Source organism: Fistularia commersonii, chromosome 2 (genome assembly GCF_037954325.1).
Source record: "Fistularia commersonii isolate RoL2024-O1a breed Wild chromosome 2, RoL_Fcom_v1.0, whole genome shotgun sequence".
In the NCBI taxonomy this organism is placed as follows: domain Eukaryota; kingdom Metazoa; phylum Chordata; class Actinopteri; order Syngnathiformes; family Fistulariidae; genus Fistularia; species Fistularia commersonii.
The window spans coordinates 21,514,841-21,542,229 of NC_141285.1; the positions used below are offsets into that span (position 1 = coordinate 21,514,841).

The 27,389-nt window shown below is 45.0% G+C and overlaps 5 protein-coding genes across 8 annotated transcripts; 3 read left to right on the forward strand and 2 right to left on the reverse strand.

The window, feature by feature from the left end:
- Positions 1–217: 217 nt before the first annotated feature.
- On the reverse strand, positions 218–3,965 carry hint1 (histidine triad nucleotide binding protein 1). Its single transcript, XM_086172694.1, has 4 exons — positions 3,796–3,965; positions 2,024–2,218; positions 620–724; positions 218–534 (listed from the first exon to the last, which is right to left on the reverse strand). The coding sequence occupies exons 1-4, from the start codon at positions 3,817–3,819 to the stop codon at positions 370–372; spliced, it is 489 nt and encodes a 162-aa protein (XP_086028820.1). The 5' UTR covers positions 3,820–3,965; the 3' UTR covers positions 218–369.
- lyrm7 (LYR motif containing 7) lies at positions 2,259–5,210 on the forward strand. The gene is made up of 5 exons (XM_086172706.1): positions 2,259–2,317; positions 2,495–2,567; positions 2,648–2,718; positions 4,532–4,613; positions 4,755–5,210. The coding sequence occupies exons 1-5, from the start codon at positions 2,300–2,302 to the stop codon at positions 4,823–4,825; spliced, it is 315 nt and encodes a 104-aa protein (XP_086028832.1). The 5' UTR covers positions 2,259–2,299; the 3' UTR covers positions 4,826–5,210.
- Positions 5,211–5,251: 41 nt separating this feature from the next.
- dync2li1 (dynein, cytoplasmic 2, light intermediate chain 1) lies at positions 5,252–10,651 on the forward strand. Of its 3 annotated transcripts, none has more exons than XR_015108717.1 (13): positions 5,252–5,486; positions 5,580–5,703; positions 5,788–5,822; positions 5,922–5,991; positions 6,476–6,564; positions 6,829–7,027; positions 8,028–8,096; positions 8,333–8,410; positions 8,562–8,641; positions 8,730–8,800; positions 9,293–9,428; positions 9,518–9,610; positions 10,453–10,651. XR_015108717.1 is itself a non-coding variant. In XM_086172762.1 (13 exons), the coding sequence occupies exons 1-13, from the start codon at positions 5,473–5,475 to the stop codon at positions 10,513–10,515; spliced, it is 1,083 nt and encodes a 360-aa protein (XP_086028888.1). In that variant the 5' UTR covers positions 5,252–5,472; the 3' UTR covers positions 10,516–10,651. The 3 variants fall into 3 exon arrangements, 2 of the variants coding, with proteins under 2 accessions (XP_086028888.1, XP_086028901.1); XM_086172762.1 differs by having other exon boundaries at positions 9,293–9,390; XM_086172775.1 differs by lacking the exon at positions 9,293–9,428.
- Positions 10,498–20,007, reverse strand: abcg5 (ATP-binding cassette, sub-family G (WHITE), member 5). Of its 2 annotated transcripts, none has more exons than XM_086172744.1 (15): positions 19,456–20,007; positions 19,009–19,271; positions 18,434–18,555; positions 18,053–18,189; positions 16,543–16,641; positions 16,310–16,442; positions 14,961–15,100; positions 14,671–14,800; positions 14,355–14,568; positions 12,984–13,189; positions 11,778–11,916; positions 11,640–11,713; positions 11,388–11,499; positions 11,182–11,294; positions 10,498–11,057 (listed from the first exon to the last, which is right to left on the reverse strand). In XM_086172744.1, exons 2-15 carry the CDS (start codon positions 19,152–19,154, stop codon positions 10,873–10,875), a joined length of 1,950 nt encoding a protein of 649 aa, XP_086028870.1. In that variant the 5' UTR covers positions 19,155–19,271; positions 19,456–20,007; the 3' UTR covers positions 10,498–10,872. The 2 variants fall into 2 exon arrangements, with proteins under 2 accessions (XP_086028870.1, XP_086028878.1); XM_086172752.1 differs by having other exon boundaries at positions 19,385–20,007.
- On the forward strand, positions 18,964–26,457 carry abcg8 (ATP-binding cassette, sub-family G (WHITE), member 8). Its single transcript, XM_086172731.1, has 13 exons — positions 18,964–19,649; positions 20,180–20,281; positions 20,379–20,526; positions 20,699–20,937; positions 21,389–21,521; positions 21,728–21,997; positions 22,087–22,246; positions 22,324–22,425; positions 22,493–22,692; positions 23,015–23,091; positions 24,581–24,848; positions 24,944–25,071; positions 26,261–26,457. Exons 1-13 carry the CDS (start codon positions 19,599–19,601, stop codon positions 26,396–26,398), a joined length of 2,016 nt encoding a protein of 671 aa, XP_086028857.1. The 5' UTR covers positions 18,964–19,598; the 3' UTR covers positions 26,399–26,457.
- Positions 26,458–27,389: the final 932 nt, after the last annotated feature.

Below are 27,389 nucleotides of genomic sequence, written 5' to 3' on the forward strand. Positions count from 1 at the left end.
TTGTATGATAATTGCAGCACCGCCTCCGTTTTGACCCTGACAAGATTGGATCAGTTTAAAAAAAAAACACTGCTGCAGTTCAGCTAATTGAAAATCAATTTTATTAATTTATTTGCTGTTAAATTCAAGCATAGCTGAAATGAGTCATCTTTCTTTATAATTTGATCACTCAGAGTAACGCACCAGCTGGACAGGTTTGAAATGACAGAGACTCCAAGGTTGTTAAATATTTTATTACCACAGATGAACATCCAAGTTTTGTTTGGCTTTAATTCCTGTGACAAACCATTTCAGTCACCATGTGATAGGATTGACTGTCAGACAACACGTGACACTGCTGGCAGGAGGGTGTGTGCTAGGAAAGGGAGGTTAGCCAGGGGGCCAACCCATCACACGTCCCCCTAGGACGTGGATGTGGACGTGGTAGACCGACTGGCCTCCGTCCGGCCCATCGTTGACGACGATCCTGTAGCCCTTGGTCAGTCCGGCCTTCTCCGCACACTTCTTCGCCACGATTAGCAAGTGGCCGAGCAACTAGGGGACGGAGACAAACGGCGAACGTTGACGGTCACCGATGCTGCCTCTTGTGGCGTTGGGATATTTTAAGGCCGATACTCACCGCAGCGTCGCCCTCCTCTGCTTTGGAAAGCTGGACAATCGGCTTCTTTGGGACGACCAGGATGTGGGTGGGAGCTTGTGGGGAAATGTCATTGAAGGCAACGCACTGAAATAAAAGGGAGCAAATTATGAATAAGCATATTATGGATTATTATGCAATAAGCAATTATGGATAAGTATTAGTATAATGAATTTATTACTCGGGCGGATATAGAGCACATTGTCATTGCAGCTGAGACGATTATTCTGCTCCATATTTTGTCTTCTCTCCTGTACAACTGTGACACCATTCAAAGTACTTATTGATGAATACCAGTTCCCCTTGAGACTTCAACATCTTGACATTTAAAACATTTATTTTTGAGTGGGTCATTTTCTTTTTGCAACACAAGCAAAAACAATTTAGAATGACATCTTGTGTACTTCGATGTTTTGAAAGAAGTCACAAAGCAAATGTAACTGCATTGCCCTCAAATCCTCTTGCCATGAGTAATGATGATGGCGCCCTTGTTAAATATTTAAGGCTGTTTATTGTGCTTTAATACATCTCAATTGCAAAGACAGAAACTTAGGATGGAAAATTCTGATGATTTCTTGCAGGGACACAATTATAATGATGTTGGTCAGTAGTCTCCCCCAGTGATACTGCTCTTGACTCGCTCTGCTTGTATGATTGCAATTTCGGCTTAGTTTCTGCAGCTGCATACCAGTTATATTGATATTTTTTTCTGCAGGGAGGAAAATGTTTTGTCTTGAGTTCACATAGATGAACAGCTCAGCCCAAACCAGCATTTGGTGCATCAGGAAGGACTCGCAAATTCCTTTTCCGCATTGATTACGTTGTTATAAGCTCAGTTAGCACTTCCTGAACAGCCGCTTTTTTTGATGAAACTGCATGATTATAATTTGTGTACAATCCTTCCTGCAAGAACTTTGGAGGACAATTTTCAGATTTTATCTATTTGACTGCTTGGAATATTTGCAGAACTCTCTGTAATTTTATCTTTGAGGAAGTATTTCCTGGTGTTGTCGCTGTCAGTTGATTCTGCTCCTTTACATCGCTATTAAATTACACATAAGGATCATTTCCATATATTTATTAAAACACAAATCTGTGAATTCTCACTGGTTCAAATGCAACATGACCGATGACTTACATCAGACGGAAATATCCAACCGATAACAGGAAGGCCCGTTTCCAAGACATCATAATTCAGTATCAAACAAAATGATATTACATTTACAGATTATTAGAATATTTAACCTGTTATGCTCGGATGGAATGACAATGCATGCTTGTAGCGAAAGAAGAGACTGTGCTGAGTTAGTGCGGAGCTAACATTAGCCATGATAGCAAATCCGGGACGCGCTTCGGCGCCAGGAAATGAAGCCGACAAATTCGTACCTGCTCGTCCTCATGGATCAGCTCAGTCGGAATCTCCCGGCGGATTATTTTCCCAAATATCGTGTCTCCGCCGGGTTTCGCCACCTGCGCTTTCGCTGTTTCGTCAGCCATGTTGGCGCCGGAGACGACGGGCACGAGCAGACGCCAGCTAGGACCAGTGTGCGCGCACCAACTCGAAACGTTGACGCTCATTGGCTGTTAACATAGTCAAAGCATAACTTCCTCTGATTGGTCGCTGGGACTTCCCCACCCCGGAAGTGAGATAAAGACGCCAAGATGGGGACCCGTTTGAAGGTTAGGCTCACATGCTTTAACAGAACATGATTTTAATACCATTTTTTTTTAAATCACATGCAAATATGATGGATAGCCTTGTTTTGCATCTTTAGATAATGGCGTAAGTTAGAAAAGTTTTCCACCGACGGAGACGACAGCCTCCCAGTTGCTAAAAGCTAATGTCTGTAAATGCAGGTCCTGAACGTGTTTAAAAAGCTGCACAGAACCAGGATGACTGTATTCAAGGACGATGCCAGAGCACTGACTGGTAAGATGATTCACTGATTCACTGAAATGTTGTGAAAAGTCTTGCTTCACACTGTCATATGGCTGTTTTCTTCTGTGAAGCTGCAAGGTTAAAGATCAACGAAGAGTTCCGTCAAAACAAACACGAGACGTCAGAGGAAAACATTGAAAAGGTACAATGTGTATTTCTGACCCTGGTTTATTATTATTAAGTCTGTTTCCTGTAGAACTTGATATCAAATGTCATCTCTCACTCAGATCTGTTGTTTCTGTAGGTAAATGAAAGTTCTTTAAATCAATACTATCGTGTCTGATAGTCTGAATGATGTTAGTGGAAATACTACATAGGAGTGACAAATGTTAATAGGAAATCTGGAATGGCAGAGAAGTATGTTAGACTGGTGCAGGACATGAATGCTAGCTGTAGGTGTAACCGAGAAGGTCAAGGTGGAGGTGGGACTCTATCGGGGATCAGCTCTGAGCCCCTTTCCTTGTTTGCAGTGGTGATGGACAGGCTGACAGATGAGGTTAGACAGGAATCTCCATGGACCATGTTGTTTGCATATGAACAGGTTTAGGGAAAATCTAGAGAGGTGGAGGTATGCGCTGGAAGGGCGAGGAATCAAAGTTAGTCGCAGCAAGACAGAGTGTATGTGTGTGACTGAGAGGAACCCGGGTGGAACGGTGAGGCTACAGGGAGTGGAGATCAAGAACTCGGAGGAGTTCAGGTACTTGGGGTGGGGAGGGATAGAGGAGGGATAGTGAATATATTGGTAGACGGATGCTGGAATTGGAGCTGCCAGACCGGAGGTGTCGAGGTAGACCAAAGAGAAGGTTTATGGACGTAGTGAGAGAGGATATGAAGGCAGGTGGTTTGAGAGAGGAGGATACAGAGAATAGGGTTAGATGGAGAAGGTTGATTCGCTGTGGCGACCCCTGAAGGGAAAAGCCGCAAGGAGAAGAAGTAGTGACAAATGTTACTCGGCCAAGTGCAACTATTAAAATTTTTATGAGCAATTACCGCACACATACTTGGTTTTCGATTCTGATATACAAACATTAAATTGTCTAAATGTATTACCATAAGGCAGCTGATGTATGAGAATATGCATGTGCAAAACCAGTTTCTTAAAAAGTTGGATTAATAACTTAAACACAAATTAGATGTTAGTCAGTGTCTATTGCGCCACATAAAAGTCAATTTACATAATAGGTTTGTTTACTTTTCCACGAATATTTCCCATGCTCACCTTAATGACTGTGGTCAGACACATCCAGGTTTCGTATTTGTTGTTTCCTTTTTATCATTACATGGTTGTCTTGAACACACACACACACACACACACACACACACACACACACACACACACACACACACACACACACACACACACACACACACACACACACACACAGCCCAAAACAGATTGTGTTGCTCTCCTGGCCCATGCACCAGGCAGGGACTATCTGGAGCTCACCTACATGCTCTGACAAGTCACACAATGGCGCCACCTACTGTCTAGTTATCATGAGAACATTGACAAGAACTTCAACAAAATCCAAATTATTATGTCAACAATTGCTACAGTGTTATTTCTATGCATTTTTTTCTGCCTAATACTGCAACAGATATTTCGGGGTGATGTTTTAGTCAAAATAGGGAAAGGCAATCATCAACAAGCAAGCACTTACGGAATACTACTGGACCTAACACTACAAGTGGTTGCGAATTAAAATACAATTGCATTACATATACATGTGAGCATAAATTGCCCATTTTTAGAAAGGTTAACAAAATCTTCAGTATTACCAAACCCTTTGTCATTCACAGTTAACAGCCAAAAGAAAGGCGTCAGAAAAATGAAGGATGCTCTTAATATGCCACATAAAAAGCCATCTGTACTTGAAGTGGATTATTTTACATATTTTCTGAGTGCACATTTTTTCTCATAATCTGTCCATACAAAATCTTTTCTGCTAATACAGATGATCAGAATGGGCTCAGATGTGGAAGCAATTCTAAGACAGTCTGTTCTTCAAATGGAGCATGTAGATGAGCAAACATTGTGTACGTACATGTTTTTTTTTCCTTGTATATTAGAAATTAACTTTGATAACTTTAATAGTAACTTTAACTTTAACTAAGTAATATTAACTTTAATAGTTGTGACCAATGATTGCTGATTGCTCTTTTCTCCAACTGTCACAGTACTTAGACCCAGAGAGAACCTTCTACTAGAAAATGTACCTTATTGTGACCAACCCAGGAAGAAGTCATGACAGACCATATTAAGAATCAAATGAAGAGGCACGGTGTCATCCAGTTCCTGCATTCAACTCAAAACAACATATCTCGTTGACTGTAACTACATGATTACAACTACTTTGAAAGGACTTCAGTCACTGTAATATGTCTATCTTTTCAGGTTACTGGATATTACATCCAGTAAGTAATGTTTCATGTAATTTTTTTATTAAATATTACTGACATGTTTTTCATTTTATATTTATTCCCCCATTTTCCACTGGCTTATGACTAAACTGTACATGAGTTTGAATTATGCTGCTTCAATGAAATGTCACTGCAATTAAAGAGGAGAATTTACAGTGCCCTTGTGTTTCATATTTAATTTTTTTTCTGAAACAATAGAAATGAAACAGTCTTATAGGTCTTAGCAAATGAGGAGCTCAATCAGTTATTTTTCATTCTTTTTATTTTTGTATCAGACATTAATAAATACTTATTTCAGTTCTAAAGCAATAGTTATGTTTTGTGTGCACTGACAGTCATCAGGCTTAGCTACATTTCCCACAATGCAAGTTTGGGGTGACGTCATCAAAATGCGCCGTTGCTCTGGCAACGTTTACATGGGATTTTCTGTTCATAGCGTTATAGCTCAGATGTCGCTATATAAACATCAGGAATAATGCCGAAAATAAGGTGAGGGACGCTTTTTATGCGAATTTTAATTATTCGAAGGGATGTAAGTGATAGTAATTTGTATGTTCCGTCGCCTTTTTCCGTGTCTATCAGCTCAGACAAGCTATGGGAGCTGGCAGCGGCAGAGGTCCAGAGCCAGGAGGCCCAAGTCGGCCAGGAGGACGGAGGAGAGGCGGTCGGGGAGAGGACGGTGTTCCTGATGGGGAGCAAAGCCGGGGTGAGTCTTGTAAAGGTTAAGATTAACCACCGACTGATGAACACCGTTTTTTATTATATCATGAGAATAACTTTGCCTTTTCAGGGTAAAACGTCCATTCTGCTTCGATGCCTCGACAGGTAAGGGCAGCAGAACTAGCTGAAGGAACTCTCCACCGGTGACACGAAAGGGACGTTTCGCCAAAAAAGAAAGATTGATTTAATTTTTTCCTCCATCAGGGATGAACCGGCCAAGCCGACACTGGCTCTTGAGTACACCTTCGGCAGACGAGCCCGTGGACACAACACGGTAAGATGTTTATTACTCCAGTTGTCTTCCTCTTTTCGTTTTATTGCTTCCGTTCCGGGGTTGCCACAGCCAATCACCCGCCTCCATCATACCCCCAGCCAATCACCTGCTTCCATCTTACCCCCAGCCAATCACCTGCCTCCATCTAACCCTCTCAGCATCCTCCTCTCACACTAACTAACTTCATGCCCTTTTCCCCTCCATCCATAAGCATCCTCTCTAGTCTCCCTCTTGTCCTCTTTCCTGGCAGTTCCAACCTCATCCTCCTCCTACCCAGATCTTCATCATCCCTCCTCTGTCTACATCCAAAGCATCTGCCTTATTTACTCCAGAACATCAATCATGGACTCCTTCCTGATCCCCTCCATCCTCCTCAATCCCAAAGAGGAACCTCAGCATCTTCACCTCTGCTGATTCTCTGTTTCTAACACTCAGAATGCAAGGAGAGTTGTTTTTGAGTATGATTTGTTGTCTCGTCATTCAGCCCAAAGACATAGCGCACCTGTGGGAGCTGGGTGGAGGAACCTCCTTATCAGAACTGGTCCAGATTCCCATCACCCCTGTCAGTATCAGGTAGTCTGTTTTTTCCTGACCTCACCAGTTTGGACTGCTAGAACATGAGCTTTTTTTAACGCTGTTTATTTATTCATGGGGTTCAAAATGAGAGACATGGAAATAGATTGTGTCTTTCTAAGTGGGCTGAAAGCAAAGTGAAGTCAGACTTTTAAAATAGCATCTGAAGACGCAGTGCCTGGTTGGTCCGAGCCAGTATGGTGGCGTCACCTCCTCTCGTGCGGCTTCATACCCTGACTGGAAATCTCTCCCACTCTTTCCCAGGTCTCTCTCCATCATCCTTATCCTGGATCTGTCCAAACCCAATGTCCTGTGGGGCACTTTGGAGAAGCTGCTGCAGGCAGCACAGGCTCAGGTGGAAAAAGTTGCTGCTCAGATGCAACAAGCACACAAAGGCCAAGCTGGATCCAAACGCCAGACAGCCGTCTTCTCAGCGACACGTGTCTTAGCTAAAGACTATCCTGTAAGCACTCACCTCACCTCATCATTAGCATGATGTTTTGTTCAGGGTGAAGTATAGGAAGTATTATATCTATATATACACCTTGACTGATTAAAAATTATTGATTTGTATCCAGAGTAGATGTCAAGTGTTGCCTGTACAGTAGAACCTCGGCTTACGAACACCCCTAATCATGAAAAAAAATCAGCCTAAGAGTTTTTGATCAAATTTTGAATCCAGCTGCAAACAAGCCTCAGTGAACAAACAAACGAACAAACAAACTGGCAGGCTTTCTGAGTTGTGGCGTTGTAGCGTAGCGGCGGTCATGCTATTCCATTTACATCCTTCATCGTTGTGTTTACTTGTTTTTATGCTTTTTGGTACTTTCCTCCGTAAGTTAGCCCTCATGGCTCCCGAAAACGTTAAAAATGCTAGTTAAGAATTTCAGTCGATCCAAAGAAGGAAGCAAGTGCTGAATGTGAGCGTCGTGTTTGTGTCAAAGGTGTCAACAAGCACCAAGACATGGCTTAGTCAACCATCTGTTCAATCCTAAAGAATAAAGATGCGCTAAAGACGGCTGATGTAGCTAAAGGGTCGACTATGCTAACAAAGTAAAGAACTTGAGTCTTACATGAAGTAGAAAACTGATTTTTTTGGATTAATGAAAGCCAGCTGGAGATAGCGTTAGCATTTGCGAGGGTCTCATATGCAAGAAGGCTTTACTTTTGCTGATTTTGTGAAGAAAACGCTGAGTTTAAGTGCTGGCAAGAAGAGAAAGAACACCAGAGGCACCCTTATAATTAAAGTTATGCTTCATTTCTCTGTATTTCTGCCACATATAACCCTTAAAAATTTTCAAAAGAGTGCAGTATATTTTTGGGGTCTGGTGAACAGATCAATGGGATTTAGATTGATTTCAATGGGAAAAGTTGATTCATTTCGTGAACAGTCGAAGAACGAATTAAATTCGTTTGGTCAAGGTTCTACTGTATCTTGACTTTATCTGTGACCTTCTCTCCAGGACAGGGAGCTGATCAGCCCGTTTCCTGTTCCTCTGCTTATCATCGGCAGCAAGTACGACATCTTTCAGGTAAAACGCCACTGACACCGTTGTTTACCCACAGAGGTGTGTTTAGTGACAGGTTTCTAACTGAACCTATTGAAATGTTGTTCATAACATGAGATGTTTTTAGGTTCAGGTGTCGTCAAAGGTTTGCCACTTCAGCCCTTTGCGTATTTTGCCTTTTTTGGAAGTTATTGTCATCCTGTGACAGAGAAAAAAAACTAATAATTTGAAAAATTCTATTGTTTCCATTTATGTTGCAGGACTTTGACCCAGAAAAGAGGAAAGTGGTCAGTAAAACACTTCGCTTTGTCGCCCACTACTTCGCCGCCTCTCTAATTGTGAGTGCGCTTCTAAAATGTTCCCTTTGTCGAGAGGAGGGATGTAAACGCACCGCCGTTTCTCTGAAAGTTTCACTGCATTCCCGTTGGCTCTCCAATTTGCACTTTTGCCCTTATCGTCCCTGTTTTGTTGTCCATCATTTCCCGCCAGTTCACGAGCATCAAATCAGAGAGTTTGATGTCCAAAACCAAAGGCTTCTTCAATCACCTGGCTTTCAGCCTCGACAGAGGGTGAGGTGGACAAAGCAACGGCATTCGGAAAAGACAGCACTTTGATTTGCATCACTTTTTAACCTAGAATCCCTCTTCTATCTAACAGGAAAACGGTGTCTCAAGACTCCAGCAAGCCCCTTGTCATACCAGCAGGGTCCGACTCATTCAGCCAAATCGGTGAGCGCAGCGCCACCCTGTGGTCGAAAGGAATAACATGCCCACTGTGTTTCGGGGCGAACGGCACGTCACACAGGAAAACCCCCAGGTTTTTAATCCCAAATCAGGAAATCAATTAACCGCCCACTATTTTTCTTTCTCATGAGATTCTCAGTTTTTAGCACAGGAATTGCGACTCTCAGTCACTGGCCTAATGATACTTACTATAAATTGTATCATCACCTTCATAAACCTTCGCAAAAAATATATTTTTGCCTAAATTGTCTCCTGATTCAACGTATGACTCAGGTTTTTGGAGTTTTCTGAAAAAAACTTGAAAAAACGACTTGAATCACCTTAAAAAAAAGCAATGATGTTTATTTTTCCAAAGACATGCATGCACGTAGCTTTCTTTAATACTATCCAGTTTAAAAAAAAAACTTTAATTCACAGTCATTGTGAAATTCATTGTGTTATTGAGATGTGACATTTCGCGTGACTCCGTAACCTCAGGTTCCCCGCCTACCACTGATCTGGACGTTACCTCCCTGCACGCCAAAAACCCAAAGGACCTCTGGAAGAAAGTTTACGAGCACGTTTTCCCGCCAGAGGTAGTCAATGGGATGGTTGTAACCGTTTTCATCGCTCAGTCAGTGACCCCTCTGTTGGACCTTACATGTCCCAACCAACTCCTCATCCCTTGTTAGTTAATTTCCGACCATTTGTGTGACTTTCCAGAGGACCAGTCAGCAGAAGGAACTGAAGGATCCAGCAAAGAACCCGCAGTACAGCGAGCCCCATGTCGACGCCATGAGAGCGCAGAAAGACCAGGTAGTGCCTCTCCATCTTTCACACATTAGGGACGTCTTACCATACTAACCTTTCACCTAAACGTCCACGGAAAAAAAAAATCAGGCTCGGCTAGGAAGATAGCAAATTGTGGTAACATTAATAATGAGAAAGTAACAGCCACACATCAATATATTTTTAATAAAGAGGCCGCATTTAATAAGAGGACAGATCCTGATTGGATCCAGATTACAAGCTAATTGAGCTTTGCTCTCGATGCTAATATTCAATAGCTCACACCGTCCTGAGTGTGGCATTTATTGTTTTATTGCGCTTATTGCTTTTAATAAGGTTAATGCTCCTTTGCTCGCCAGTAACCCTCGTGTGGGCCCCCCCCTTTGATTCACACGGTCGTATATTTTGATTATCGGCATGGAGATTAGAGTTTCTCCTGGCGGCCTGCCCAGACGCTCACTCCGGCACTTGAACTGTGGTAACCCGCCCCTGACTGCAAACACGACTCGAGAAATAAAACCAGCATCACCATCCGGCCACTAGAAGAACAGGTGCCGGGAGTCAAGAGAAATGGAATAAAGGTTGATTCCAGCAGAGCAGATAAAGTTCAGTGTGTGTTTAGCGCCAGGCAGACCGTCACACACTATCATCAACGTCTGCATGCCTACTGTTTCCTCTCACTCTCAGTAATAAGAGATGACATGTGAAATATCCCGACCCCGTGCTGCCCTTTCACTCTGCTCGTCCTTATCGTTATGCTCCCGCTCACATCTCGGATTTTGAAATCGATGGTGAGCGATGGGCGAAAAAAATATGCAATGTTCTTACCTCACACTGCTTTCTTGCTGTTTTCTGTCCCGGTCCCATAGGAGCTGGAGCAATATAAGAAAAATGCGGCAAAGTCGTGGAAGGGATTGGAGCTGGACCCATGACATTTAATCATGTTTGTATTACTTACATTATTTTTGGTACTTCATATGCCCCCCCCCCATCTATTTTTTACATTTGTATATTAAATACAAGCATTTCCTACAAAACTATACAATTAAACATTATGAAATTTGAATTCATGTCATTTTTACAGTGTTATTGCAAAAAAAAAAGGGGGCGTTGTTTTTGTGGAAAGTCAGTCTGTAATCACTGATGGGACGTTTAAGCCGAGCTTTAACATGGACACCACTTGATATAAATGTCGCTTGAGGATGAGAGACACCGACTGTACACACACACACACACACACACACACACACACACACGTACATCCCTACAGATGTGCGTCCTGTGGTGTTTTAGTGAAGCACCAGCTTGTCGCGGATCTTGAAGCTGATCATCCCCAGCAGCAGCAGGGCCGGGAGGAAGGCGTACAGGAGAATGAAGTCCAGCGTGTATCTGGACAGAGCGCCGGGATAGCCGTCGTCGATGATCTGATCGCCCTGCGTGATCAGACAGGCCCCCGGCAGAGGTTTGGATGTATCTGCGTCGCAAATATAAAGAATTAATAACCGTTTATTTTGCCACTTGACGTGTAGCTGATTCCCTATGAAATGTGTTCAGTAATGCGCTCTCGCAGACGGGGAAAGGCGGACGGAGCGTCTTACTGCATGTGAATTCAAGTCCGTGGAACTCGGTGACGATGAGCAGCTCACAGCTGTACTTCTGGAAGGTCAGGTAGCTGAGCCACTGGAAGACCGTCGGCATCTGCTGAAAGCCCCTTCGGACCCGGAAGCGCGGAGGGGGTTGGTTTTACCTCGTGCCGTCCGAAAATAAGATGAGGGAAGCGTGCAAATCGTGTCCGGTGTCTGACCTCAGGAAGCCGGAGCCCACCAGGATTCCCGCGATATTGAGCAGGGCCACGCCGGTGTTGACCATGTTGGGGTCTTGGACCACCCCCAGCAGCACCACGGTCAGCAGCTCGCCTGGCCAGCGGGGAATGGACCGAGTCAACCGTGCAAATTTCGAGCGCGGTATTCCACGGTATCGGTGCTCATCTCCTGAATCCATTTATCTTGAAATGTGGAGATTGCGGCACGTGTGTCACCTGCCTCCTTCAGCTCACCTACAATATGAGGCACCAGAACCACCGCCGTGAAGCACAGGAACCGCAAGGTCTCTGGGTTCATCCCCACCGTCCTGTGAGGAGGAAGAGGGGGATTTAGGCGAGAACGGGCACCCGCGGGGGGGCGGGAGCACCTACCAGTACAAGAAGGAGGTGAAGATGAAGATGCTAAGGATGCTGAAGGGCAGGATGTGGAAGATGTAGGCCAGGAACATCTGCCGTTTGCTGTAGAGCCTGTCCTGGCTCTCCTGGTCGCCGATGGCTCTCAGCGCCGGGACTGCAGAAGGAAACCAGAGAAAGAGGGAGGTAGTCATTTAAAACAGAACAAATACTTCAAACCCCTCCAAAGTATCGTGATGCCATGCCGTGTGTTGCAGATTTTTGTTTGTTTGTTTGTTTTGGTCGCAATGACTGATTCTGCCGCTGGAAACCACTGGCTGCTGTCGCGCGTCGAGTCAGATTTTATTCACGCTGCACTAAATCACCCGAAACGGATCCCGGCTCAACGCGGGCGGCCTTCTGCCTCGGCCTGCCGGATTAGACCGAGATAAAATCGTTATTTATTATCCGTCAAGAGCGTCGGTCGGTATCGTGACCTTGGGCTGTTTGGGTGCTGATGCCTTGTAACTTAATGGCCCTTCGTCCCACGGCGACGCATGTTTTTACCATGTCTCTTATCGTCGGAGTCAGTTAGAACAAGATAAAAATGAGATTAGAGGGCGGGGATGAGATAGGCGCCCTTCACAGACTAATAATTCTTTCTGCTTCGCTCTTATCATTCACGCTGTGAGACAAAAAAATGTAACGACCGAAGGACAAAGATTCATATCACGATATGACCGTCTCCGCTCAGTTATGGAAACAACACCGCGTGAACCACGTGTTCGGACGACGCGCCGCTCAGTGAGCAGCGTCCCTCCTTCTATCGGCGATAAAACCCTCTCAACCATTTCAACCGCAAGAAAGATCATCTCCCGATCTCTCGCTCTTCCTGCTTGTTACTGGTCGCTCATAAGGATGAGACCCCACCGCTTTTATTTTTGTCGAGTCACACGAGCAGCTGTAAACGCCTAACCCCGAACCTGGTGGGCGGATAAGCGGCTAACCGAGGCTCTGTGGGTCTGTGGGTGAAAAGGCACTCCAGGTCATTGAGCTCGAAGGAGTTTTGCTGAACGGGAGGGGATGTTCAGACAGCGGGCCACCCGGGACCAGGGAGGCCAGATAAACGCTTATCTATCACCACGTCGGCGGGGGTGTAAATTGCACTTCTGCTACAAACGTGTCCTCCCGGCACAGTGGTGCTGCTTGGTTACTGATGGAGAGCGGTGCATTCGCGGGACTCACAGAGAGCCACGGCGTTCAGCATGCCGGTGTAGGGCGAAGCGCCGATGCTCTGGTAGATGATCCCGATGCGGTCCTGCACGGCGCCCTTGGTGACGTCCCGGTCCAGATGCATGACGAAGAAAGCGACGAAGAGGCCGTAGATGAGGTTCTGGGACAGACGCATCAGGACTCCCATCCGGTCCCTGGACAGGTTCCTCGTCGTCCGCCTGCAAACGAGAAGACGTGGGACGATGTGGTGAAATCGCAGTACAACGCGGGCTATTATGGGATCCTCACTGGTCCCTTTGTACATTCATTCATTCATTCTTCCATTCATTATCTATACTGTTAATTCTGTGGTCAGGATCGAGAGGTGGCGTTCACCCTGGACCAATCACAGGGCGGTATATAAAGATGTACAACAATTCACTCATTCATAGAGACATACAGTCATTCACTCCCTAATTCGACACATACGACCATTCACTCAGTCATTCATGTGTCAGAGACTTACAAACATTCACATATCTTAGAGCAGTGTTTCCCAACCTTTTTTGAGCTACGGCACTTATTTTACATTAGAAAAATCATACGGCACACCACCAAATAAATACATCAAAAACATTTTTTAACAAATTAGAATGAAACCGTAGTCTCAATTTACTTAGTGTGAAATCTAATATATCTAATATCTGTAGATTCGTCAAGTTGCAATGCAAGATTTCCCACTGATGTGCAACTTTTCCAGAACACTCTTTTTTGCAATGTCAGAAGACATGTCATCAATATGTTTGGAAATGGTATTATTTGAGAGAACTCTGGCTATTTCTTTATCAACGCCAGAGCCCAGCATTTCTTCTACAAGGAATTTGCCAGCAGGTAGTATTGATGTTTTGCTAAGGTGTGTGGCTGTTTGGATTTAGAGATGAGTTCAGCAACTTTATAGCAAGCTTTCACTGCTTTCTCACTCGTCCTGGTAGTTTTCAACAATGCTGCCTGTTTGTTTACGCAGATACAAGTACTTTTTATTTTAAAAATGTGTCCCGCAAAGCGTCACTAATCACTCTGATACACAGATGCACAGGTTAATTCACTGTCCTTTGCCATCGAATGTGCACGCTGCCCACATAGACATAGGAAGACACATTATTTGCGTTGGATAAATAATTTTCGGACCAATCGGGTGAAAGTGGGCATTTTTCCTCTCTCCTGGCACGCTAATGTGGTTGGGAAACATTGCCTTATAGACAAAAGAAAATTCTCGTTCACAAGTCTGGACAATGTAGAGTCTCCTGTATGTTTTTGGACTGTAGGAGGAGGTCATGTGATCCTCCGGACCTAAACAGGAATCCTCACCACTCCCCCTGGAGAGCTCACATCCAGGTGACCCACCTGAGGAGAACCTCCAGTTTGGCGGCGGCGCTGGGCGACTCCTTGCTCTTGAAAGGGATGGCGGGCTTGTCGGCCCGCTGCAGGCTCAGCTGCAGTTGGCCCAGCATCCTCTGGTAGATGGCGGAGCTCTGATAGGACGAGGTGATCTCGTGCATCCGGCTGAAGGTGACCGCCTCCCTCTCGCTGCTGCGCGTGTCCACCGAGGTGAAGTCCACTGTTTGGAGGAGGAGGAGGAAGGGGGGAAAACCACAGCTATGACCTTCTGCAGCTCTGCGACTTCAGGTCGGAGCCGGTTTGGCGTGAGCGCACGAGGTACCGTAGATGTCGAAGGGGTTGCAGTACTCCGGACACTCGTACCCACACTGGCTGAAGAAGTCCACCATCTCCTCGGGCCGCCCGCAGAACACCAGCTCCCCCCGGCTCATGATGGCGATCCTGGTGAACACCTGCCGGCAGAGACACAAGGTCACGCGGGTTCCCGCCGAAAGCGCACGGAGATCGCTCATCTGACAACACATCGATAAATTGCGAGTTAATCGTCGATTAATCAGTTCACAACCATATTCATTGGTATTCGTCGAACGACTTTTGTGGCGGGTTTCCGACCCGGAAAAGCTCGGAGCGCGGCTGGTGGATGGTCACAATGACGATGCGGTTCCTCCTGGCCAGCTCCGCCAGCAGCATCACGATCTGATTGGCCGTCATGCTGTCCAGGCCGGTGGTCGGCTCGTCCAATAGGATCACCCCTGCGGAGACACCCGGCCGCATGTGACGTCACGCCCTGGAAAACTTTTCGATCCGGGAACTTTTTCCAAAGTACTTTTTGTTAGGCGGGACTCTCGGCGGGGCCAACTTCACCCGTAAAAGATAAGCAGTTTCTCTCTCTCCTCTTCCTTTTTTTAGTTAATGACTCTAATTAGGACAATTAAAAGATTGCCTCTTTGCATTATGAAAGCAGGGTGGAATTAACAGATGCTTTAATTGTCAGATTAATTCATTTCCTGGTTGATTGGAGAGGCAGCGAATGGGAACTCCTCATTATCCTGTGTGTAACCCCGTGTGTGTGTCTGTGTGAGTGTGTGTGTGTGTGCGTGCACGTTCGAGGTCGTTCTAATCCTGAATGAGGACCGAGACCCTCAACCGTCCCCTGGGGGCCGCAGGCTTGATAAACTACACCTGAACACACACACACACACACACACGCACACACACACACACACACAGAGCCGGGTCTCTGCTCATTCTCCTTGTGGCCCGATAACCCTCTCCTTCATTACCCTCCTCCTTCTCCGTCTCTCCCCTTCCTCCCCGTCTTACTTACACTTCTTTATTTTCCCTCCGTGTTGACTTCTAAAACTCTTTGGGGAGAGACCCCCTCCCCCCCCTCCCCCCCTTCCCCCCCTCCCTCCCCCCCGGCCCCCCGAACTTTGTTCCCTTTGTCTCTGTGACATTGTCCTCGACGCCCCGAGTTTCGTGATGCGTTCGGGCGACGTCTCACCGATTTCCGCGCGGTTCGTGCTCAACCTGGAGGGATTTGCAGATCGACTCGTGCACAATTTATTTTCACCGGTTACCCGGTGTATTCGCAGCCGAAAAACCAAAACGCAGAGGGCGTAAGGGTTGATAGCACGTTAGCGGGGAATGCTAACCGGAGTACAGAACACGCAGAAAATGTAAAAACGTGACGTTTTAACCTGAGAATTTGCCTGAAAACAGTTTTCACTTCAATTTGGCTTTTTGTGAATTGCGCTTATTGCCATTTTTAATTTAGCGTTGAAAGGTATTTCATATGTGGGGAAGCATTGTGGTGTTTATGTTATTACCGCAGCGGTTGGTTTAACCTCCCCTTTCTTGATGCCGTGTTCCCGCAGGGGAACAAATGCTGTGGATTTTGAGCTGTTTGCTGCTAGAGAACAGCGTGAAAGCGGGGAAAAAATATCAGCTGATTTTCTCACGGGGGTCCTGAAGCAGCTGGCCGGCGATGGAGACCCTCCTCCTCTCGCCTCCAGAGATCCCCGGGAAAACACGGCCCCCGATGACGCTGTCGGCGACGTGGCTCAGACTCAGCTCCGCCATCACCGCCGCCACCTGCGCAGGAGCCAGGGGGCAAAGGTCAGTCGACGAGACTATTTTATCGCCGTCGGTGGATCGGCTGCCAGCCCTCTCCGCTCCGCGCGCACAGATTCACCTTCTTCTTGATGGCTTTGGCAGAGTGTTTCCGCAGGGCCAGTTGTGCCGTGTAGGTCAGAGTCTCCTCCACGGTCAGATAACTCAGCAGGTTATCGCTCTGGCAGGAATTAAAGAAATGAATAATATTTCAGTGATTCTTCCTCGCCGATGTTCATCGTGATTAACAGCTGATCACTATTATTTATTATTTTGATAATGATAATATTGAAAAAATACTGAATAATATTCAAGAAAATCAGAACGGCATGATTAATTCTTTCAAAATTAATTCACATTTTCAACTCATAACCTGAAGATTTTAATGATTTTTCTGACTTCCTTTATTGAAAAAATACTGAATAATATTCAAGAAAATCAGAACGGCATGATTAATTCTTTCAAAATGAATGCACATTTTTAACTCATAACCTGAAGATTTTAATGGTTTTTCTGACTTCCTTTTGGCTTTTTTTTTTTTTTTTTTTTTTGGAGGGCGGGTGTTTATTGTAATTTCCTGGAAATATTCTTAAAATTATAGCCTTAATCCTTTTTTCTTAAAAAAAAAAAAAGCGCTGCCACCCAGTGAATTATTTTAAGGTGATTCATGTCCGGATCACAATTCTTGATATTTAGAATGATATGTAATATCTAATATATATGGAATATATTTTCATATACTGTGATTACAGAATCCTGTGCAAAACATCCTTTTTTGCAACGAGTCTATATATGTGAAACCATACAGGGCTTGTGCTTGCACACACACACACACACACACACACACACCTCCATTGCTTTAACCCGCTGAACTTGCTGCCTGCTTCAATTAACGCGTGGCCCAATCCCACTTCTCCATAGTCTCTCATCTGAATGACTTTAATATCAGGTGCTCCTATCGGCTCCTCATCTGCAGCTTAGCAGCCCGAGTTAATGACAAGGCTTGGAGAGCAGGGGGGGGCCGGAGGGAGGGTTTGGTGGGGGGGGGCTGCTATCAGCGAGCAGGGGAGATGACTTGGAGGAAGGACGGCTGGTTTTAAGCCCAGTGTTTTCAATTCAGGCTTTGGATACACTTGAGCACCTCTCATTGAGAGATTAAGTGTGTGAGGAGGCTATCACGGGTCTTAAGTTAATTTCATACAGAGTCCAGGGCGACCTTTTCAGGACTTTTTCAAAATGGAGTCTCCTCATTAAGTTTGAGCTTTGGTTATTTATAGAGGCCACTTATATATATATATATATACATACAGATATACACAGAAAATCTGCATATACGTGGGGCAAAGTTTGGCCTGATAGGAGTGTGTGTGATGGGAACTGGGCTAAAGGACACCTGGTGTATTAGTTGAGATCACTAACTCATCTCAAGCAGCTAACCAAAGCTGACTGAGTGCTGGGTGAAGAACAGCCCCAGTTAAAACACACACTTCCTCATTCCTATTAACCGGTCTCGGGAGATGATAACTTTGGGTTGTGCTGGAGTGTGGCTGTGCATGTGTGTGTGTGTGTGTGTTCGTATGTGTGTGTGTTACCTGCAAGACGTAGGAGAAGCAGTCCTGACAGTCTTCTCTCTGCAGTTTCCTGCCATTAATGAAGACGTCGCCCTGCAGTGTGCCCGAGTTTCCGATCCGCCCTGAGATGGCGTCCAAAAGCGTGGTCTTTCCTGAGCCTTCACAGACGAACACACACACACACACACACACACACACACACACACAGGATTATCCAGTAAAAAAGAAAATTTGTAGTCAAGATCTAAGATATTTAAAACCAGTTTACATGGCCTGAGTAAATGGTGTTATATTATTTTCTTTGACAGGAAGTTGTAACAATGTCTTCATAAAAACGATATTATTTGTTGTTAATTATCCTATGTTTTTGTTCTTTTTGGCATCTCCGGATTGAGAGCCAACCTGAGTTGCCCAGAATCCCCATGATCTGCCCGCTGTCAATGTGGAAGGACACGTCCTTCAGGATCTGACGAGTCCATCGCTTCCTGTAGGAGGGAAGGTCCCACCATGGACCCACACGCTCACTGACACACACACACACACACATACACATACACCACACACACACACACACACAAACATGCATGCACTTGAGTAAATCTAAACAGGCATACTCCGTTTCGAGTAAAAGCCCTGAATTGAATATCTTTATTCACTAAAATTCAGTATCATCATGAAAGTGCTCATATTGCTGAGTGTGTTGTATTCTCATATTGATGTCTTTTGCAGTGTGGATTTCTACTCAAATATATTTCACATTGCAGTATAGCTATAGGAGTGATCGTAGCTATAGCATAGCTATAGGAGTGATAGTAGAAGTACTGTGACAGTTGATCTAGCTTGTATTAATTTGAAATCGAGCTCCTTTTTTTTAAAATTGGTATTATTCTCCGCTCTTTCTGTATCACGCTGCATCCAGGACGGCGTGTGCTTCTGAGGGAAATAAATAGAGGCTTCAGGAAAAGGATCTCAGTTACCTGACGGTGTAGGAGACCCCGTTGACGCCGAGGCAGCAGGCCGGTTCCGCCCGCTGGTCTCCGCCGTCCCTCCACACGTCCCTCTTCACCTCCAACGCAAACTCCGGGCACCCTTTGGTCCCGATCTGCTGCTCCGGCGCCTGCATGCGTGGGTTCTGCTCACCGTATCCAAGGTAACCTCGGTTCCAAACGACGGCCCGCGGTCAAGTCCGCCTCTGCATCTTGGCGTCAATGCGAGGCCCGGTGAGATCCCGGCTGTTTTTCTGTGTCGGAGGGGGAACCATAAACACACAGCGAAAGGTGGCGTTATCTCGGGAGAACTTTGATCCGGAGTTGTATAAAGAAGAGAAAGAAAACATGTGTCGTGTAAATTGACCGGCTGTCGGTCTCGACTCTTTTTTACGGCGCCGGGAAAAACGCCGTATGAGCCGGGACGCCGGACTCCACCTTTCAGCCGGACTGGAGTCGAGCTTGAGAAGACGGACGGGTTTCCTGAACAAGCGGGCAGGACGGCGAGCGGGAGAGGAGCCGGCAGAGGGGGGGCGTTGACCTCTTGACCCGACAAACATCGAGCAGCGGCTTCCAGCATCATGGACATAAACACAGACTCCGGCCTCAGACGCTCCACCGGCTCTTCGCAGGTCAGACCGCCGTTCTTCTGTTTACCTCGGCGTGCATTGGACCGATTATCGCATGGTCGGATGAAGACGTTAAAAATAAAAAAAATAGTTTGCACACACGTGCACAAAAAGCATCCGTGCATGTGTAGCGGTGCAAGCGGCTCCCTTTTTCTGAGTTAGCAAACACAGAATGCTTTAATTCTTCCTCACATAACAGGGAAAATGTTGCAAAATGCTGTTTTCAGTTTAATTTTAGAATACTCAAAACATTATTATCAATAGTGTTAGTAGTAGTTGTTTTAGAACCCATTTCCTTTGGTTTTCAATAGTAGATGGATTTTCCCACTAGATTAATCACACACACACACGGGATTCAGTATCTTGCTCAAGGAATCCCCAGTCTGTTATGTGTCCCCTATTTCCCCATGAATCTATCATCTGTATTGATATTTTGCCTCCTCGAAGATCATTTTCTTTCCGAAATGCCACGAGCCTCGGTATCTTTTTCCCCGTCTCTCTGAGAGTGAAAAAGCCGTCCATCTGTCCGTCAGCCCCGGGACAGGGAGCTGTTCTCGTCCGAGGAGGACAGCAGCCTCTACTTCACCTACAGCGGCGGGTGCAACGAGCTGGAGGTCAACAACCTGCACTATGAGGTAACACGCACTCGCGTGTCGACCCCCCCCCCTGCGCGTGCGTGAGGACTCCGCCGCCGCTGATACGTGCGCATGTGTGTTTGGCGCGCGCTCCCAGGTGGACACGGCGGCCCAAATCCCCTGGTACGAGAGGCTGTCCGAGTTCAAGTTGCCGTGGGAGATAAAGGGGAACAAGCAGATAGCCATTAACAATCTGAGCCTCAGAGTCCACAGTGGGCAGATGCTGGCCGTCATAGGGAGCTCAGGTACACACACACACACACACACACACACAGACACATACACATTATTACCAATGACAGTTTGACTCCTGTCTTTCCCAACTTTCTCGTCAATAACAGTAGAATTGAGGAAATACGTGTATTAAGAAGAGCTGGTTCTCGGCTGGAGGTCTGAAGTGTTGTTTTCCGCGGCCAGGCTGCGGTAAGACCTCCCTGCTGGACATCATCACGTGTCGGGGAGAGGGGGGCGCGACGACGTCAGGCCGGATTCTGATCAACGGGAAGCCCAGCACGCCCCAGCTGGTGAAGAAGAGCATCGCCCACGTCCGCCAGGACGACCGCCTCCTTCCTCACCTCACCGTCCGCGAGACTTTGGCGTTTGTGGCCAAGCTGAGGCTCCCCGCTCACTTCACTCAGACGCAGCGCGACCAGAGGGTGAGATCATGTTCCTTTCGTTTCTTCCTGCACCGCGTGAGCGTCCGAGCGGGAGAATTCCAAGATAAATGGGATGATAAATTATGATTTTCATAAATATACCGGGCAGCACGTTAGCGCAGCGGTTAGCGCTTCCTAGAAAAAGTTCCCTGGTTGGATTCCCAAAGGGGGGCCTTCCCGTGTCTGTGTGGGGTTCCTCTGGGTTCTCCGGGTTCCTCCCAAAGTCCAAACACATGCAGGAGGTTGATTAGAAACCCGACATTGACCAGACGTTCATGAGGGTGAATGTTGTTGTCTCTATATGACATGTGAATGAATGCATGAGTGAATGGTTGTTCCAGGCTGAACCCCAGCCTCCTCGTGACCCTGAGTGCAGGATTAAGCGGAATAAATAATAAATGAATCAATCAATAACTTTGTTCATAAAGTACTTTCCATCGAAAATCCGCAGGTGGATGACGTCATCGCTGAGCTGCGTCTGCGGCAGTGCGCCCACACCCGGGTGGGGAACGACTACGTGAGGGGGGTGTCCGGGGGCGAACGCAGGAGAGTCAGCATCGCTGTCCAGCTGCTCTGGAACCCCGGTGAGAAAGAAGAGCTCCGGAAAGGGTCTCCGCTGTCCAGCTTTTAGATGATCTGGCATTGAACCGCCGTGGAAACAGGATGGATGCAGCTGCGGAGATCCTTAAATATCTCCACGGATTAATGTCTATCAGTTTGTTTGTTTTTTTTACTTGTACTAGCCAGACACCAGACCGTGCCTTTCTATTGAATTTTCCTTCTTCCACAGGGATCCTGATTCTGGACGAGCCCACCTCCGGGCTGGACAGCTTCACGGCCCACAACCTGGTGATCACCCTGTCCCGCCTGGCCCGGGGGAACCGCCTCGTCCTGCTGTCAGTCCATCAGCCGCGATCGGACATCTTTCAGCTCTTCGACCTGGTGGTGCTGCTTTCCTCGGGCTCCGCCGTCTACTGCGGCGCCGCCCGGGACATGGTGCCGTACTTCACGGCGCTGGGCCACCCCTGCCCGCGCTACTGCAACCCCTCCGACTTCTACGGTGAGTGTCGGTTCTTCCGCGCGGCGCCGCCCGAGGCCTCGCCGCCGTCCTTCGGCTCACCGCCGCCTTGTCTTTTCGCACTTGTTCAGTGGACCTGATCAGTATTGATCGGCGCAGTCCGGAGCAGGAGGCCGCGTGTCTGGAGCGAGCCGCGGTTCTGGCAGAACACTTCAGGGAGAAAGTCCGAAACACATCGGACCACATGTGGAAATCAGCCGGGAGCAGCTCCACGCACACGCTCGCCGACAGGTGCGTGTCTTCGCGCGCGTTTCCCCTTTTGGGGGAGATAGTTCTGGTGTTCTCACGCTGTTCACCTTCCCCCGCAGACCTCCGCGGCCTGGCCGACCGGAGGGGGAGGAGGCGATCACCGTTTCCGGGTCGAGAACCAGACCGCCGGGGAGACTGCACCAATTCACCATTCTGATCAGGTGAGACGAACGCACGCGCTCCAAAACACGGAATACGCACTCCCGTCCCGTCTCCTGTCTCCGACAGGCGTCACATGTACAACGACTACAGAGACCTGGTCACCCTGCTGGTCCACGGCTCGGAGGCCCTCCTCATGTCCCTGTTGGTGGGGTGTCTGTACTACGGGGCCGGAGACGAGCGCCTGTCCATCCAGGACACGGTGGCCCTGCTCTACATGATCGGGGCCCTCACCCCATTCGCCGTGGTGCTGGACGTCATCGCCAAATGTGAGTGATCTCAACCGACCGACCTACGCCATCATCGGGTGAAGGCGTAGATACACGCGGTCTCCACGGCGGCGGTTATAGACCGGGACGACCTTTGGTCAAGATCAAATAACAACTGGAAAAAAAAAGGATCCATGGTTGAATCACAGTCCTATCTCTGGTGTCCACGGGTGACGTTCTCCGGGGTGAAAGAATACTATGTTTATGCTGCTTTTATGGCTCCCCTGGAACTCCTTGTTCTCGGTGTGTATCAGTAGAGGGACGGTTTGAAGTGAAACGGGATGCGGTGCACGTCACTCACGGGTCTCTGCGTCCCACTCAGGTCACACGGAGAGGGCCATGCTCTACCACGAGCTGGAGGACGGCATGTACTCGGTTACGTCTTACTTCTTCGCAAAGGTGAACGTCACGGGGGGGTGAAGGGCTGGAGAGGGCAGGGTCTCCAGCAGGGGGCAGTCTGGCTGCACGCCGGACACAAAACCGTCCCCTACGGTTTAGGCATAATAGTAATAAACTTTAGGTTTATTGCAAAAAAATAAAGTAATAGCAAGGTTATTAATTGCACATAAGAAAATACTTTATTAGCAGTTCTAGTCCTTGTTTTTTTGTTTTCTACTGATAAATTTTGTTCAATCACAATGCACTTAACTTAATCATTTTTTATCCTTTTTATTGTAAGTCCCTCTGAGTATTCAAAGCCAAATCCTTTCAAAATTAGGAAATAATGCTCTATTGCATTGGCTTTTGTTAGAATTGTGCTTATTGCTATTTTAATTTTGCATTTAAAGATTTCATATTTTATTAAGTTGGAAAGTATTGTGGTAAGCCGCTGGTGTTATTATATGCTATTACCGCGCTGGTTGGTTTTATATTGCCACCGATGGACTTTATGCGTATATATATATATATATTGATAATGAAAATGGAAAAAATATGAAAATAAATCCCGAAGCCCTCCTGACTAAAAATATTTAAGATAATCAAATAAGATAGTATCTAAAAATATTTAAAATATTTTTAAACATATTTAAAAAAATCAGTATACGTAATGGTAATATTACATGAAACAATAACACTATTGAAATAAAAGCAAGTTTACAAATCAATATATTTATTATAGAAATTAATAAGATGAATGAAATTGTAAATATGTACAATATGTACAAATATAAAGATATAAATGTATGGATATCTTCTCCTTTCTGCTTTCTCCTACAAGGGTCACCATCTATTAATGTATAGATATGCATAAAAACTTAATGAATTAATTAATACATAGGACCCCCTTTGAAACTAAAAATAAAATATGAGGAAATGGAAAAGGAACGTAACCCTGTTCATATTAATAGTAAAAAGAAAATAATGAGAAAACACCGATAGCATTAAAGAAGGAAAATTTGACATTTCCAAAGAGGATTCTCCAAAATTAGAGGTTCCCTCATTGGATCTGGAAGACAGATTGTAAAATAAAATATCTGACACAAATGTTGCCAACATAAAAAATGTACTAGATGAATAATCAAAGATTTGACGCACCTCTTAGACATTTACAACAACAACAATAATATACATATTGAAATTGGCTATTCATGTATATTCTTAATCACACACACATATACAGTCACACACATATATATATATATATATATCTATTACTTCAAATTGAATTTTGCTGCCGCAGACGTCTTACTTTCAGTATCACAACATAAGAAAAGCCTCCGTTTGCAATATTTGTCTGTTCTAGTGAAGCAAAGCACAGTTTTTACTTTCTGAACCATGACGTTCTCCCATCTCATCATATCTAATCTCATGTCATCTGCTGGAACTCAATCCTGCATAGAAGCGTGGGTGTGTTATCACGTTACCCCACGTCGCTGTCTCCTCTCAGATCCTGGGCGAGTTACCAGAACACTGCGTCTTCACGCTGGTGTACGGCCTGCCCATTTATTGGCTGGCGGGCCTGAACCAGGCCCCGGACCGTTTCCTGCTCAACTTCCTGCTGGTGTGGCTGATGGTCTACTGCAGCCGGGCCATGGCGCTGTTTGTGGCCGCCTCGCTGCCCACCCTGCAGACCTCGGCCTTCATGGGCAACGCACTGTTCACTGTCTTCTACTTGACCGGGGGGTTCGTCATCAACCTGGATAACATGTGGCTCGGTGAGGAGACGCTCAGGACAAGCTGGGAGGATGATGGATGGTCACGTGACTCTCCCATGTGTGTGTGTGTGTGTGTGTGTGTTTACCATCCGTAGTGGCCTCGTGGCTCTCGCACGCCTCCTTCATGCGCTGGGGGTTTGAGGGGATGCTGCAGGTGCAGTTCAGAGGCAACAGGTACCCGGTGTCCATCGGAAACTTCACCCTCAATATCGACGGCATCTACGTGAGTAACAGACACAAGACACGTGTCCGGGTTCTATGTGGACGGCGGTTTCGCTTTCAACCGCAACTTCCGGTCTCCTGATGAGGAGCTTTTCGATGATCTCCAGTTAGAAAAGTGAGGCTCCCTTTTCACCTGAACAGTCTAAACAGAATATTGCTATATTTCAAGGCCACCGTGAGAAGTACACCATCAAAAAATATGGTGAATTTTTTTTTTTTTGCCTCCATAATACTTTTCATTAATTTAGCTTATGATTTATATGAATATAATTATTCACATTAATAGATTAATATAGATTAAATTGTATAAATTGTATTAATTCTTTACTTTCTTAGAGTGCACTCATGTCTGTTTCTTTTTAATTTTCTCATTTAGACTTTTTTCTCTGTATTTCCCATCCAAGTCAGTCTTCTCTTTATCTTATTTGAATTTTTTTTAATTTCATTTTATGCTTTGAATTCTGAGTTCCTTCAACTACTTCAACTGTTTAATTTTTACCATTCTTAATTTCCTCAAAAACTTTACTGCTCTAAATTAATTAAATTTTTTAGCATTCCAAGTTTCCTCAAAAACTTCAACTCCTAATCTAATTTAATTTTATCTAATTTAAAGCATACTAAGTTTCTTCAAATACCTCAAATCTTTCATTTACTTAATTGTATTTTTAGTCTCTTCAAATACTGTAAGTATTTATTTTGTTATTTTATTCCGTTTTTTTAATTTAACGTTTTATTCAATTTTAAGCATTCTGAGTTTCCTAAAATTCTTAAACTCTTTACGACTCTGTGTACCATTCATCTATTTATTTACTTATAAATGTATTTGTATTTTGTCCTTTATTCATCACTCGTCATTTTATTTTGTTTGTCCAGCCATTGGCATTTAACCCTTGGCGGAGTTTCCTGATTAATAAAAGAAGCAAATATTAAGGATATAGAATTTTAAAACAGCAAAATATAATGTTTTAGTATTTAATTTTTCAGGATAAAATATTTTAAGTGTTTGGTGCTCTGTTGTCTTATTATAACACACTCCATATGAAAAAAGTCAGTTTTGAAGCATGTTTGCTTGTCACAGATTTGAGGGATTCACGTCGGGTTCTGTCAGTAAGCGTGTCCATCATCAAACAACCTAAAACTGCAGAGGGAGTCAAATTCACTCAAATCTCTGTCTGTTTCTGGGCTTTCAGGTGGTCGAGGCCATGAATCTGAACCAGTACCCTCTGTACTCCTGCTACCTGGTGCTGCTGGCCGTCTGTCTGGGCTTCATGGTCTTCTACTACCTGTCGCTAAAGTTCATCAAGCAGAAGTCAAGCCAGGACTGGTGACCCGCTTTAAGCGCCCGGCTGCGGGTTCCAGCCCGAAAAAAACAAACAAAAAAAAGAAATCTTTAAGCTCCAGATCGACCGGTTCGACACGGATTTGCTTGTCGCTTTTTGCTGTTTGGTTTCACGTGACTTTGGTTTTACAGGGGAAGGTTTTGTTTCTATCACTTTCTGCATTAGTTTTCATGATCGATGTGAAACCGATGGAAAATGTGGGATTCTTTATTTAGCGCAAAGGTCGATGAATTATTGATCAGTACTGTGTACGCTCTATTCAAACAATTAAATACTACTATTTTTTATACTGTTGTTTTAAAGGTATTAAGATTTGTTCTAGGACATGAGGACTTTCAAATCACATGTAAAATCTAACCAAATCTCCTGAAAGCATGTGAAAACAACTTTATGATTCTGGAGCATTTCTTGAAAATATCTCAAACATTTGCTTGACTGGGTTCTTAATTTCTCTTTCTATATTTTTGAATAAGTAAATATTTTTTATACCATTATTTTAAAGGTGTTAGGATTTGTTCTTGGACATGAGGACTTTCAAATCACATGTAAAATCTGACCATATCTTTTGGCAACGTGAAAACATTTTTTTTTATTTTGGAAATTTTTTTTCAAAATGTCTCAAATATTTGCTCGGCTAATTTTTCTTTCTATATTTTTGAAAAATAAATAAATAAAATAAATGTAAAAAAATTTAAGTCATTTCCTCCAAGTTTTATTTTCTGTTCAATTTTAGAAAACTTCTTATCCATTTTTTTGTGTTTTTTTTTTTTTTTTTGCAATTTGATATTAAATTGAACTTTTGCGTTTAGGATTAAATGGATAAATATATAAACGTGTTCGTCAACAGACTAATGTGTGATTAAGGATGGGTTATCACGGAAATGAAAAAAAATGGACAAAAAAAAGTTCTAGAAATACTGAATCTTCTCATCAGTCCAAGCTTAAATAAATGTAAAATATTATAGTTTATCTGTGGAGA